Genomic DNA, 16,191 nt, shown 5'->3' with positions numbered 1-16,191 from the left:
TTTAACCTAAGTTCTTTCAATTTTAGAGATTTTAAGCATTTTAGTACAATTTTGCACACTTTGTAATTTTAGCAATATATCTGGTTTTGGTATTTATCGATATGTACTAAATCGTTTGACTTAGCCTAAGCTTTTTTTTTGTTCTTTTTTGCCTTGTTTACAATTTAGTACAATTGAAGATTTCATCAATTTTACATTTTTCGCCTTAGTTTGTTGTTTCTAGCATAATTTAGAATTATTTTCATCAAAAAAATGTCATTTTTGGTTTGCATTCATTTTTTGCTATTTAGTACAATGTGAAATTTTTACCAATTTCTTAAATTCCGACTAAACATTTAATTACAAAGATTTTGGTGTGCGGATTGTTTTTATAATTTAACCTTTAATTCACACCCAATCAATCGCCAATTTCAGCGTTACGCGGGATTTACACACTTTAGTACAATTCGAATTTTCGACCGATCCGACTAACTTTCGATCTAAGCTATAGTTTAGTATTTTGATGATTGTATAACATATATTTGGACTCCCTTGATTCGGTTCCTGACCTTTGTGGTAACCGCCGATAAATGTGCTGGATTTGACAAGCAATTTGTCCTTGAGTTTCTGGCGATAAACACTGGTGTATTGGAACTTTTTAAACTGAGCTAGATGATCGTTGGCAGCCTAAGGGCTCTCAATTTAGTACAATTTCAAATTTCAACCGTTTTCACAATTTTACCAAAGTTCTTTCAATTTTAGAGATTTTAAGAATTTTAGTATAATTTAGAACACTGTAATTTTAGCAATATATTTGGTTTTGGTACTTATCGATATGTACTAAACCGTTTGACTTATCCTAAGCTGTTTTTTTTTCTTTTTTGCCTTGTTTAAAATTTAGTACAATTGAAGATTTCATCAATTTCACAATTTCGCCTTAGTTTTTGTTTCTAGCATTAATTAAGAATTCTTACCATAACAAAAATGACAATTTTACCAAAGTTCTTTCAATTTTAGAGAATTCAAGAATTTTAGTACAATTTAGAACACTTTGTAATTTTAGCAATATATTTGGTTTTGGTACTCACCGATATGTACTAAATCGTTTGACTTATCCTAAGCTATTTTTGTTCTTTTTTGCCTTGTTCAAAATTTAGTACAATTGAAGATTTCATCAATTTCACAATTTCGCCTTAGTTTTTGTTTCTATCATTAATTAAGAATTCTTACCATAACAAAAATGACAATTTTACCAAAGTTCTTTCAATTTTAGAGAATTTAAGAATTTTAGTACAATTTAGAACACTTTGTAATTTTAGTAATATATTTGGTTTTGGTACTCATCGATATGTACTAAATCGTTTGACTTATCCTAAGCTATTTTTGTTCTTTTTTGCCTTGTTAAAAATTTAGTACAATTGAAGATTTCATCAATTTCACAATTTCGCCTCAGTTTTTGTTTCTAGCATTAATTAAGAATTCTTACCATTACAAAAATATCATTTTTGGTTTGCATTCATTTTTTGCAATTTAGTACAATTTGAAATTTTTACCAAATTCCGACTAAACATTAATTTACAAAGATTTTAGTGTGCGGATTGTTTTTATAATTTTTGCGGCTTTAATTTATAATATAATTTAATAATTTTTCTCGATATTGTTCATTTAGTACAATTTGTTATCTCAAAATTTTTCACGATTTCTTCTGATTCAAATGGATTTGTGGACCTGCAAAAAGCGGTACCCTCTTTTATCATATATGCTACGTAGAAGCAGGTAAATCCACAGGTGACCCGTGTGATGCAGAAAAAAAAACAAGGATAAGTCCTTTAGGAAAAATGTTTGCCATTCTCGCAGGCGTTTGGCTCTCATGCCAGCAGGTAGTTCGTTTCCCTATACTCGACAGCAGCGACCTAGAGCTTCTGTGCTTGGCTAACCGAGAGATCACTCGGTACTAGCCAGTTGCTTTAGGAGGTCACATACGTTGTGTGAACTGTTTGGATTTAGTGGCTAACTGGTGCCAATTTGGTGTTAGTTTAGATATGTCGTCTAACGGGCAGTAAGTTGGTGCCAGTAACTGATGAGCGGAACATGAAATATTTAAATTCAACTTTCCAAAGATAAGAAAGATAAGTACGAAAGCACAAGTCAACTTTTATTAATCAAATTTGAAAGAGAACTAGTCGAACGTTCTTGGAAACGAGTCCTCGACTTCTTCCTAAAGTCCATCAAAAGTCCAATAAATTATTTGAAGGAAAAAACCCAATTAATTATGCAACACTTTCGATCCGATCTCGTGGCGGCTATCTACCTAACAACCGGCGATATTTCGATCTGATGCTGTTCGTTTGCGGGACGCGAAAAAACAAAAAGGGCGTAATCAAAGTCAGCCTGATAAATTACTAATTACTACCCTCCCCGTGTGTAAAGGATCTCCCGGTTCCAGTATGCAAACGCCGTCGGATGATTCTGACCCTCGGAGGAAAGTAAATTAAAATGTTAATCAGCGCTATTAATTACAAAGCTTATGACCGCTCGCGCACAACCTAACCTCTCACTTGGTGAGCCTCGACCGACGACGGCGCGCAAAAACCGGGTTTTCGCGGCAGGGATATCACTTTTCAATTTCACTTCTGCGTGGTCCTCGCAACTGAACCACCGGGATCAAATTACCGATCCACCGCTTGTCGCCGAAATTGGGCGTAACCCCCTCCCCCCCTCGAAGCCGAAATTGTGTCCCACTCTCGCCGCCATATTGGGAAGCTCGCGCGAACGATTGTTACTTAACCCATTCATGCCCATGTTGTTTGTGGACAACAACGTTTTTAAACAGTTATAACTTTTGATTGAGGAAAGATTTTCTCACAATAACAAGTAACGTTAATAAACGTGACTATTGCCTTTCATTTCAGTATTAACAGTTACAAGGATCAGCTCTAGAACTGAAGTTATTGCAATTAGTCTGATTGGATTCCGATGAAGCAGTGCTGCCAGAGACAGTTTACGTTGACGACGGAAAATGAATTTTTCATATATCTTCGTAATGTTGCAATATTATTGAAAACTGATAAAACTTACCAAATTAAACTATCTTTGGCTACGTTTTCCACGAAATTGGACTGTTGTAAATATTCTAGGAGAAGTGCATTGAGCATTGATAGGTAAAAATAGAGCAGTTTCTGGCACTACGAGAAACGCACCTATCTTTATGAAAAAAGGCTTTTCGTATTTCTTGAGCCCACCTTTTTCAAGGAAAACTAGTTTTGAAGCCCTACTTGCACTAGAAAAAAGTTGGGCATGAAAGGGTTAATCGAACGTAATTAATGGAATGTGATTCAGCCTGACTCCGCCTGACTCCGCGACGATGTAGTCATTATGTCGCAACAATTTGTCTTAATTGGTTAAACGTCTGACGTTGGTTTTTTCTGTTTTTAATTGCAGATTTTCGCTACAACCGGTTTACTGAGTGGACCACGGCTCGTCGTGCTGCATCGGCACAATGGCGATTTTGGATTCACCCTGCGGCACTTTATCGTGTATCCTCCGCCGGAAGCGACCTCAGTAAGTACAGTCATTCGTGTTTCGGGTTTTGTGGTTAGTTGATTGACACTTTGCTTTCCCCCACTCGGTAGGACCCCAACGCTGGCCGATTAGCGGCTGCTGCCGGTATGCCCAACTTTGCCCAGCCAATGGACACCGTGTTTGTGAAGAAGGTTCATCCGAATTCACCGGCATTCCTAGCTGGACTGCAGGAAGGTGACCGGTTGCTTGCAGTGAATGGCATTTCGGTGGCTAGTCTCCCCTATGCCCAGGTCGTGGCCACGATCCAGCAAACTCCGAAAACTCTGACGCTGCAGGTTGTACCCAAGAACTACGATCTGCTGCAAACGGTGAGTGTCCTGTCATTTCCTGTCATCGAGAAACTAACGATCGTTTTTTTTTTTTGATTCAGTATTTTAGCGAAACGGCCTACAATCCGGAGACGAATCAGCGACCTCAACCGCAACAGCTCTTCCTTCCGAAGGCGGCCTCAACGCCAAACTCGCGAACGGCTGGAGTCAAACGAGTGCTGACCGACGTACAGGAAAAGCAGGAATCTCTCTACAGCACGCTTCAGGAAATTGTTGGAAACGCGGCAGTCCCCACATCGGCAGCAGCCGCATCAAACGCAAATAAAGCAATCTACGCGGAAGTTTCCAAAGTCCGATCACCACCGGTAGCAGCTGAAGCTCCCAGCAACCTTCCAATGCCTGTGTTACAACAGCGCTCCAATAACCCACTGGTTTTCGATTTTGATCCAATCAAACAGCAGCAATATCTCGCCCAGCAGCAACATCAACAGCATTTGCAACAACAACAAAAATATCTGCAACAAGGAAAGGATAACGATTCGATCAGTTCGTACGATTCGGTAAAATCTACTGCTACCCTCTCAGCAAACGACGTCCTGATGGGCGGCGGCGATAGTGCAATAATGTCCCGGCAGCGGAAAATTTTCGAAAAGAAGGAAGAATTTCTACTGTATCCACACTCGGCTCTGCAGCGGGAATTCTATGGACGACCAAAGCGGTTAGAAAAACCTGTCTGGCCACCGCCAGCCGGTACCACCAATCAACCACAACCACAACAACAACTTATGCCTGTGATAACCGCTGCTACCAACGAGCAAGATTCCTTAGCAACAAAACCAACGAAAGCATCCTTCGGCACGCAAACGACAAAAGCCGCTGCAGCAACAATTGCCGCTAATTCAAGTAACCCGGCTAACAGCCGAGAGCAGCGTACGACCCATCTGTCGACTATTCGTGAACAGTTCTTTAGCGGAATTAACGGAACCGGCAGTGTTCCCCAGCAGCCACAACACCCGTCGGAGTTGGGCTTTACTGTATCTCCTAAATCGGCACCTCCATCGTTAACCATACAAAGGGAGCAACAGCAGCAGCAGTTGTTACTACAGCAACAGAATCAGCTCAGTGGTTCACAGTCAGCGCTTCCGTTGTCCCCGCAAAGTATGCACGTTGTTTCCGAGAAAGCCAAACTATTCGAATCCGGCAGGCCACTGTCTCCGGATGGGATTGATCGGGCTGAATTGTACAAAAGTGAGCTTAGCAGGTGAGTTGAATGAATCAAAAATCATTTAATCGTTGGATTTGAATGTTTCGTGTCCGACTCGTCAGTAACTGACACCAAGTTGCTGTAAGTTAGCGACCCAGAGCTTCTGTGCTTGGCTAACCGAGACATCACTCGGTACCAGCCAGTTGCTTTGGGCTTCACACATGTGTGAATTGTTTGAATTTAATGCCTAACTGACGCCAATTTGGTGTTAGTTTGGATATATCATCTAACTGACACCAAGTTGGTGTCAGTTACTGGCGAGTGGAACACGATACATTCAAATCTAACTTCTTTAAGTTAGGTTTTGTGCCCTTAAGCGCAAATTGTTACATCCATTTTTTTCCTTCAGGAAAAAATAAAAATGCATAGTTATCTAACAACTGAATTGTATTTATTTTTAGAATGAACACTAAACAAGTAGTGCCAAACGTTGCCGTACGACGGAAAGAGTTCGAGCGTAAAGCGGAAAGCACTGGATGGAGAAGATCTACCGGTAAGTTTCTTGTCCTTTTAAAATTCCGGTCGAACCATCTATAACACAAATTTACTAATTTTAGAAGAAAAACCACGCTCCATCAGTTCCGATTCCGATAGCCGCCGAACACCGGTCCGGGTGCGATCTCTTTCGGTCGAATCCAGTTCGATCAAGGACCCAACGCTGCTGTACAATGACAGCGTCACCACCAGTGACGATCAGCAGCTCGGGATTGGCTCTGGGCCATCACCGGGCTCGTGCACTTTGCTGCGTCAGCGTCCGGTACGGGAAAATTCCTACCGAAATGCGCTCCGTAGCTCGACAGGTACGTGACACAGTATCTAGCATCTTGAAAACCACCCCAACGGTCCTACCACAAACCATTCTCTCATCTGTGCACCCATATATTGTTCTTTGTATCTATCTATCCGTTACCGGAAAAAAACAACAGCCTTTTGGCTACAAGGACCAGCCACATCGGGATCATTTGTACCGCCACCGTCAGCCTTGAGTCCTCCTCCTGTTCCTGCTCCTCCTCCTCCGGCATCAGCACCGGCCAGTACTACCCACGGTCCTGCATCCTTTCCCTTTACCAATTCCAAATCACCACCGGCGCCATCGACCTCGCTAACGCTCGGTATAGCACCGGTTGCTCCGGCACGTACCTATGCGGCAACGCATCGGTTGCATCCCCTCACGGAGGAACAGTTTCGGCTGAGGATGTTGCACCGAAATCAAACGATCGTAGAGGTTCATAGTCAACCTAGCTCGGGAATTGGTGGTGCCCTTAGCATCGCTAACAGTAGTAACAGTAGCAGCATCAGCGACGATGGTGGTGGTGGTGGTGATGGCGATGTCGATATGATGTCGTCAGTTCCTTCCTTTTCTTCCTCCCCCGTGATGATTTCCCCTTCGATTACAACCGGCGGCACTAGCACATCAGTAGCACCGGTGGCGATGGCTGCTTCCGGTAGTGGTCCTCCGGTGAATGCTGCTGCTGCAGCTCCTTCTACGGCGGCAGTCCGACCGACGACGTTGAATTTGTGTTCAGGTTGTGTTTTCGTTTTTGTTTTTCCTGTTTTGAAGGAGCGGTTTTCTTTTATTTGTGTACTAATATTTTATAAATTTTGATTGCGAAAGTTACTAATATTGCATTCATTTCTAGTGCCATAACAATTGACTAACGCTAACGGATGTTGTAACATCGTAAGGTGTCCTGAGGTTTCGGAAAATAATCAGTTTTCTGGCACAGAAACGCCACGTATGGAACAAGCAATGCCGAAAGGAATTTCGAACTCAAGTTGCACTGCCCTGAATCTGGAAAATAAGATGAATTAAATATAAGAACCATACAATCGATGGATCAAATAACTATAAAATCAAAGTATAGAGGAAAATTGAAGAGATACATAGGTATACATTGTATAGTGTACAATATATTAAAGAATCAAAGAAAACAAAAATACCGATGTGTAAAAACCCGAATAATAGAATTTGCAAAGAAAATGGGGTCTACAGAACCAAGAAAACAATAGAAATATAACAGAATTTTCTGAAAACCAAAAATCCCCCTGAAACAAATAGTTAAAGATTAAAAATATGTATTTACCAAAGGTTGAAAGGTCTAAAAAAAACAAAGCGCCGAAAAGCCACAAGCTAAAGAACCTCATATGCAAAAACATATACAGAGAAGCAAAGAACCAGTTGTCCCAATTAATGACGGCGATGGGAAATGCTAGCTTGATTGGAAATTCTAACTTGAAATTTTCAAACTTGATAGCAATTTAATTGTAATGATCAAGAAATCTAACAGTATTACAGCCATTCGTTGCAGAATTAGGCGTTCTGTTTCGACGTACTTCGTCAGTGTACCAAATATGCATTGGAAATGTGTTGGCAAAGCTTGTAGGCATCCTTAATCTTAGTGAGCTGAGTTCACGCTGTTGTGAAAATCTAGCAAAATCGCAAAAATGTTAGGGCACCAGCGGCTGCTCGTTCAGTGAACCGATTAATGGATTAATAACCCCAATTGAAATCGTCAACCACATGAAAGGGGAATGGCTCAAGAGGAGCTTCCAGTCACTCTCCGGATAGCTGAAAAGAAATTCGTTTGAATACTACTCATTGCATCTAAAGTTAGAAACAGATTTCCCTCTACAAGAAACTCCATAATGGACCTTACTGTACCAGTACCTTTAATCAGTAATCTTCGAGTACCGAACCCTACTCTTCCCAGAATTAAAGAACCTACAAAAGTATTTATCACTGTGACAGTAGCCAAATGGTTAGCAGATGAATTCCAGACGATGCCGACAAAATTTCCGCGTCGAACAGTAAAAAACGCACGGAAATTTTTGGATCAACTTCAATCATCAAACCACGTCAGAGACGACGAAATCATGGTTCCCTTCGATGTCCCAGCATTATTCCCCAACGTTCCAGAATTAAAAGAATTCATCAATCTTCTGGAAGAGTGATTACTTCAACAAAGCAACGACAGCGGATTGAAATCAAGGTTCGGTGTTGTCTGAAGCTGGCGCTGCTTCGCATGGACGAGAACTACTTCATGTTTAGAGACAATTTCTATAAAGAAACGAAAGGAGGATCAATGGAGAGGTCACTGTCGCCGTTTTTATACGAATTATTGATAGTAATCATTGAGAAAAAAAATGTACGGCTACGTCGACGATACATTCAGCACCAGCAAACGTAAGAAGACAGCATCATTAAAATCAATCAACATTAACAGAGATATTCGTTTTACAGTTGAACAGAAACAATATGGAAAGCTCTCCTTTTTAGACGTTCTCGTTATTAGCGAAATAAACAATTCTGAATGCTAAATCTACTGAAAACCAACAAATACCAGACGAGTTATATCCAGCACATCAAACCATTCTCACCAACACAAAATGGCAGAATTTCATTACATGATCAACTGAATGGAGCTTCTCCCGTTTGGCGACCAAGGTCGGACGAAGGAGTTAGGATATATCTTCGAAATGGAGTGATTGAATGGCTACAATGAGACCAGCATCTAAAGAATCGTCGACAACAGCAACAGAATCGAAACTACAAAATCCTCGAGCATACCGCGTCGTTTCACGCAAGAACTAAGGAGGATTTCAGTAGAATATGATGAGACTATTACAACAGAACTTCGCCCGGAAAAAAGGAAATTTGGTATAGATCTCGTCTTCACCAGCGGAAATATCCAACTTAAAACAAGGCTAGCATCGATTTAAGACTCGATCGAAGAATTAAACAGATCAGCAATCTACAAAATAATATGTCCCCACTGTAACAAAATATATAATAGACCGGCACAAAAATTTTCTTTTTGGAATACCACTCAATCGAATGGTAATTGGCTCCAGAAGCCAAATTGAAAGACAAACTTGTTCGGTTGCTTCTAGTTTGCTCACAAGAATTTTTAAGTTTGTGCGTTAAAATATCTGAAATATTAGCAATGGAAACAATATTTTAAATAAAAAAGGCCAGTATCGTAGGTATCCTTAAATGCTCAGATGTATGTTGAGAGATCAACATTGTAGAAGACTGCAAATTGATCCTACTTTGTCGTAAAAAGATATTCCGATATAATTTTATATGCTCTCACTCTTTCTCGCACATGCTTAGAATAGGACATTTTCAAAAACATTTTTGATCTTCGAAGTTAAATAAATTTGTCCGGTAACCTCCAATTATTATGCGACTTTCAACAAAATTGTTCGTTATTAAAAAAGCTACACTATCTGAAGTTTTGATGTGTGCCGAGTAACTGGGAGTGCTTATTGAATTTTCATTTTTTATTTCTGATTTTTCATATTGGGTAAGATGCCTATTTTCACAATAGGGGACCCTACCAATTAATTGATTACTCGGCCTAAAATCGTTGGAATGCTTCGTTGCTTAGAACCAAGATAATAACACTAATACCCTGGAAACGGTGCAATATTCGTGTTTGAACGCAAGGAAATATTCGTGTTTGAACGCTCCTATTGTCGAAACTTCTAAACTCTTGTGAGTGAGCTAGAGCTATAGGGAAAAGCTCATATTTGGCACTTGAATAAAAGACGTAAAACAACAACGAGGAGGCGTCAACGATGCTTACTTATTCATTGCTTTTCTTTTTTCGACGAATCAGCTACTGCGAGAAGGTAGTCATAATGCTTTCATAGATCGTTGCACTATATTCGAATTCCATGAGTGTTAGGCGCAATCGCTACCGCTCAGTTAGACTTAGACTAATTTATAGTCCCTATGTTTGAGTAATCCCGGCAAACGACTGGATCACAGCTTTACTTGCGAGGAGCCGTCGCTTCCGATTGAGTTGGTGGTCAACCCATCTGGCAGAACCTCAGCGGTTTTATGTCGTTTCAGTTCGTTGAGCTCCGCATCACACTGGCTTCGCCATTTGCACTAGAGCAGTTAATGTAGATGCTCAGTAGCACAGTTTTTTGCCAAAATCGTGCGATCTATAGCTTTATCTACGATATTTAAGAAGTTATGTCTAACAAAAGTTTTAACCCTTCCGGCACTCGCGCTAGTGCACTGAGTGCACGCTGCTCTGAAAATCTAGCGAAACCGTCTTAGGGCACCAGCGGCTGCTCGTTCAGTGGGCCATAAGCGCGACTTACGAAGGGTTAAGGGATCATTCACAAGTAGCAGCCTATAGCTTCCAGTGTACTATAAATAGACATTTTTGGTCGCAAAGAGCTTAACATTTCTGAAGACTTCATTTCTTTAATTCGTTTATTTGACACGGTTCAGAGCAGTAGTTTAACGGAGTCGTGGACCTTTGATATGTTTAAAATATGTAGAAAAATAAATAAAAGAAAATATTATTGATTATGTTTTGGATCTCGTGCACACAACAAGCTATTGCGCGCGGAGACCTTCTTTCGTGCTGGGGAAACGTTTGTCTGCTCGCCTACTCCGTCATGGGGGTCATTTAAATCTCCCGTGTATTTTATGTCAAAAACTTCATCGTTATCGCTGTCTTGTTGCCTGTGTTGCCCTACGGCTGGCTATTTAGGGACCATTCAGAAATTACGTAATGCAAAAATTATCGAAAATTGGCTCCTCCCTCCCCCCATGTAACAAATTTTCACAATTTTTTTCCTCCCCCTCCCCTATTACGTAACAATTTTTTTAAAAACATGTTTCGTAACGTTCTAGATTATTCTTCCTCCCCCTATGTCACAACATGTCCTATTTTGCCAGGGGGTATGGCAGGGCTCCTCTAAAAGTGTTACGTAATTATGAATGTTCCCTTACGTTGTCCCATTTGTGAATAGCGCCCACGGACCTCGAGTGCTCTTAAGATGACCCCGTCAACAGTTTTTAAAATGTTCTAACTATTGGGAGGAACGCTGAGTGTATCCTCTTTGGAGGATCAGAAATATTGAGTCCTTTGAAAATCCTGTCAACAATTCCGGAAAATTTTAATAATTCTACTGCCGGTTGAATTTCAAAGGAAGTCGGGATTTTATTATTTCTAGTTGAGGTATTTCGTTTAGATTCTAAATTTCCAAAAAAAAAAAAGAAAGCTACTGACTTGATTTTCGAGCCAGAGTTTGTTGGCCCCCGGGTTCCATTTTTCTATTGAAAAAGGGATTTGAGCCTTTTCACTTGGTAGTTTGGGGTAAGGGTCCTCCCGGATCCTTGAGGTAAACCAAATGTTGTACCTTCGTGCGTTCTGTCGGAGTTAGACTCGTTTGAAGATGAAGCGTTTATACTTCTTCAAATGTCGCTTAATTTTATCCTCGCGTAATTTTCATGAGGATTTTCTCCACATAGTAAACATTTTACAGTACCTTCATTAGGCAATCCATGAGACGTTTCTGATCAGCTGATTATCTCTTCTTTTGAGAAACTCCACGAAGTTCCGTCCGGAAATCTTTAAAATTGATTCTGATGAAAATTTACTCGTTTCACCGACATGGAAGACTATACATTTTCCACAGCCAATGAGACCATTTAGGCTCAAGAGTACATGGAAGTTTTTGCATGCATTTTATTCAGCAAAACAATCTAAGAAAGAGTTACAGGAAATAAATACTTCTGGACGAAAAAAATATACAAAAAGTTGAGATCACAAAAAACCCATTTTGTCAAAAAAAAACCTCTAGAGAAAGGACGCTAAAGAGATGATACTGAGAGTTCGAAAGGCGCTAGTGTCTGCTGTGAAGGAGATCGAAATGACAACGCTAGGGGCTAATGTAGCTGATGTGAATTGGCATGGGCTAAGGCTACCGTTTTTAGATGAAGCTGGTTGGAGTTTAGAACGCGGCAATTTCCATGACACCGAAGAGAGCAAGAACCTCGCTGGGAGATGCAGGACCAGGTGGGCCAAAAAGGCAGCTCCTTGCAGAAGATAAAGATGCTACTCAACAGAGAGATAGCTGGAGTTCCACTGTGAAGGAAGGCAAAGAAAGCAGCAAAAGCGGAAGAAGAAGAGAAAGGTGGAGCAGAAGAGGTAAAAGTACCTCCTGGTCGTCAGAAGGCGCCAAAGGAAGAACCCGTGCTCGCCAACCATAATGACGCGACGACGTATGCAGCGCTTCTCAAGAAGGTCAGATATGATCCGGAGTTGAGTGAAAACGTTGTAGGATCAGACGTACCGAAAAGGTGCTTTTAGAGTTGAAGGAGCATCCCACGCAAGGGCGGATCCAGAAGAAAAATTTCGGCGGGGGCCTGAAATTTTTATTTTGAAATAAACGTTGTACAAAACCGAATACGTAATAATCTAATTTAATGAAAATCAGTGGGTTCGGTTTAAGATGATTTTGAGTTTGAAATAAAATTAAAATTGAAATTAATTATAAATAAATTCATGGGGGGGTGGTTATGACCCCAGGACCCTCTCCCTGGATCCGCTCGTGATCTCACGATTAACAGCTCGACTGTGAGAGTGATTATGCGAAAATCACTGAACGAAGAGGAAGAAGTTAAAGCCTTAAGCCTGGAAACGCTGTTTGTGTGCAAAGACCTGGATGATATCATGACGACAGATGAGTTGAGAGGAGTGCTGAAGGCACAGTGCAACGTGGACGAAGTGAACATAACTATCCGATTAAATAAGAATGATTCGTCTACCGGCCACGACACCGTTCCGTCAGGATGAGTTGAGAGCATTTATTGTGTGCGCATTCACACGTTCCGTACGTCAAAACGCTTAGAACGTCACACGTTCTGTTGACGTGCTGTACCGGTGACGGAAGACTGACGAATCGTGTAAATGACACTTAAATTCCGAAGTTCTTCTTAACCGTCCATTTCTAAAATTTCTCTAAACCATCCTTTAAAAGTGTAGATTCCTTCTCTTCCCTTTTTAATATAGTTTTTTTAACGGGAAAGAAAGGAATTTGACTGATATCAGTAGAATATAACGCGACTATAACAAAGACACTTCGCTCGGAAATGAGGAAATTTGATAAAGATCTCAACAGCAGCAGAAATAACCAACTCAAGGAAAGGTTAGGATCCACTAAAGACTCGATCGAGAATTTAAACAAATCAGGAATCTATAACATAAGATTCAAACAAGACATCACAGAAACAATAATGGCCAAAATAGTCGCTGTTCCTTACACCGCATCACTTCAAGCTAAAAGTAGCAAAATTATGTTTGCAACGAGAACCATCTATGATATCTGCATTCTGCGACGCATCTTTAATCTCCGGAAACTGGATGTAGCTGAAAATATAGAAATACATAAATAAGACAAACTGCTCAATAGGGACCATGGCATCGGATATTCGTGGCTTTGGCTAGCTGAAAAGTTTTAATAAACACGCATAGCTTACTCTACCTATTTCATATGAAACTACTGTAGCTGCTATTATAGTTTCCTTTAAAAGTGAACCAACACGGACCCCCAACTACGGGTAGTTTTCATTTTGTTTACCGATCTAGTGTTGAACAGTGTTAAGCTCCAATGAGCGCAGCGCCTCAATTGCGCTGAGACTAGTCGTGACAATTCGTGACAGTGACAGTTCGACATTGTAGCCAGAGCTAGGTTCTGCAAGCCCCATCGATTCCTATCAATGTAGAGCATTTTTAGGTAGTAAACGTTCTGGTACTTACTTGTGAGTAGCTGAGGAATCTTCTGCGAACGTAGGCGATCTACGATTCCACGAGTCAGTTCTTGCATTAACGTGTACAGGGTCCGGCACTCGAAGTGTAACCAACTTCAGACCGTTCGCGCATCTATCGCACTGGTATATCAGTTGTCTATTAAATATCTGAACCACTGTTCGGAGCATTGTTTGCAAGAGTGCAAATCGTATTGCAAAAAGTGAAGCCAAAAGAAGTGATCCACGATTGAACTCAAACGTAAAAGTGAGATTGCTTTATAATTGGCGGAAAAAACCATAACCAGTGAATGTTCGTGAGCTCAAACACCTTAATGTGAATAAGGTTTCTGTTTATCGCACCGTAATTCGTTACAATAAAACTGGTAGCATCGCAAAACGCCATGCAGGTGGTCATCAAACAATTGCAACCTCACGAGCTGGTTCGACAAGTGAAGAAGCGGCTTGAGCGAAATACACGAAGAATCAAATGACTAAAGTACTGAAAATATCCAACCACGACATCCGACGTATGTTGAAAAAAGAGCTCAAGGTCAAACCTTAGAAGGTCTAAAAAGCCTATAATCTCACACAGAAGCAATTTGCAAACTCCCAAACGATAGGATTTACTTAACCGACCATTCATACGAAAAAATTAAGTTAACGGTTAGCCACTAGGAGGCAGCACCCGCTACAAATAATGGTTTGGGCCGCTGTAACCGCAGATGGGCGCTCTCCAATTGTTTTCATCAAAAAGTTGAATTTTAATGTTTCGTGTTCCACTCGTCAGTAACTGACACTAACTTGCTGTCAGTTAGGCGATGTATCAAACTACCACTAAATTGGCGTGTATGAACGTCAAAATGAATGCGACATATTATATGGAAAGTATTCTGGATGCATCTTTTGAAGCCGTGGGCAGACACATTTCAGTCGCAGAGCATGGTGGATGCTTCAACGAGACTCGGAATCGCCTCATAAATCGCGACTGAACCAAGAATGGCTGAAAGCCATCATTCCGAACTTCATTACTACCAGACAAAGGCTCTAGAATTTACCAGACACGAATCCAGCTCTGGACCATTTTAGAGAGCAAGATCCGTTTTCAAAAAAACACAGTAGCCTCGAGACGCTGAAGAAAGCCGTGAGTGGGCCAAAATATTGACAGGTCACATTCGAGCAGCTCGCGATTCGTTTTCTGATCGACTCAAGACCCTAGCCAAGGTAAAAGGCGGTCATATCGAACAAAAGTGAGTTGATAATGAATTTTTGATTATTTTACAACACATTCTGACCAGAAGCTTAAACACACCGCTCGTTCATAGCAAAGCAAAGCCTCGCTACGTTATTTCTACATGCTAATAACAGAAAAATCTCAAAGCCCCACGGTAAGCGACATGAGCGAACCAAAAAATAAAGTTCGCACACTAAGAGATAATATTGTCGTGATCAACTTTACACAAACTCGAAGAAGACCTACAGTGCGTGAGATGGAATATTCGTCAAAGGTGAAAATGAACCTTGACCTTACGTAAGTGACACACCTACAACTACATCATACAAATAATTACGTTGATAACGTTCAATATGCTATTCGATGCAGAATTCTTTTGTATGATGAACATCATGGAACACGACATCGAATACAACAACATTAAAGTCAAGATCTCCGTATATGAAATTCATGTTGGAAAACGGAGAATCCGTTACGAATGACACCTGGACAACTTTTCCCCGACATTCCCAACGGGGTTCAGCTACACCAACCTATTCCATCTTCCTTGAGCTTTGAATGCAAATCTGCTCAAGGTATCACTGGCATTCATGGTAAACCATGCGCCAAAACTGCTAAGAAAAATGGATCTACTACTACACACACTGACAAACAGCGTTCCCATACTAAACCACAAACAGCCGGTCAAACGATAATCATCGATAACCCTAAGCCAACGTCCAGTACACCCAACGAAGGAATAGCCGAAAAAGAAGACGGACACATAAGGGTCACCCCGAAACACAAAAAAGCATAAAAAACCAATCAACATTGAGAACCCGGGACATCAAAACAAACACAACTCTAGTGACAACGACATGGACGTACACGAGTCCAAAGGAGAGGGCGGAAAGAACAACTAACAAGCAGCAAATGGTAAAGGGAGAAATGGCATTAACGAGTCGCCCCCAAGAAAAATCACGCGCAACAGCTAGCAGGGTGCCCAAGATAGACGATCGTAATAAGTTTTTTGAATTGAATCCCTTGCCTGTCTTTGCCAGGAGACATGCTGGTGAACTTGAGTGATTCGTAGTCATGCTTCCTAAGCTCGACCCTCAAAAAATTATGCAACTCTTCCAATTCTTTGGTTCTCAAGTTTTTCTTTGTGCGTAGTAGTGCTTTCGCTCTGTACAATTTTGAACCGGTGGCACATTTGTGTACGGAAATAACAAGCCGATTTAAAAGTTGCAAGTGAATACTTTAAGTTGTGCGGTTGTCATATGTTGTCCCTAACTTCTAACAGATAACATTGCTACACTCAAACTCTATC

The 16,191-nt window shown here is 40.9% G+C and overlaps 1 protein-coding gene across 5 annotated transcripts in view; it reads left to right on the top strand.

Annotated features, from left to right (window-relative positions):
• Positions 1-16,191, top strand: part of LOC131686146 (uncharacterized) — a 546,994-nt gene that overhangs the window by 289,827 nt on the left and 240,976 nt on the right. For 4 of the 5 annotated variants that reach the window (XM_058970337.1, XM_058970347.1, XM_058970328.1 and 1 more), the window contains 6 exons: positions 3,421-3,540; positions 3,612-3,869; positions 3,932-5,091; positions 5,496-5,587; positions 5,652-5,894; positions 6,021-6,620. In XM_058970337.1, coding sequence (XP_058826320.1) covers positions 3,421-3,540; positions 3,612-3,869; positions 3,932-5,091; positions 5,496-5,587; positions 5,652-5,894; positions 6,021-6,620 — 2,473 coding nt within the window. The remainder of the gene's footprint in view (positions 1-3,420; positions 3,541-3,611; positions 3,870-3,931; positions 5,092-5,495; positions 5,588-5,651; positions 5,895-6,020; positions 6,621-16,191) is intronic. The other variant, XM_058970364.1, reaches the window with a different exon arrangement.

This window comes from Topomyia yanbarensis, chromosome 1 (genome assembly GCF_030247195.1).
Source record: "Topomyia yanbarensis strain Yona2022 chromosome 1, ASM3024719v1, whole genome shotgun sequence".
Lineage (NCBI taxonomy): Eukaryota > Metazoa > Arthropoda > Insecta > Diptera > Culicidae > Topomyia > Topomyia yanbarensis.
This window is presented reverse-complemented; position numbering and strand designations above follow the sequence as displayed.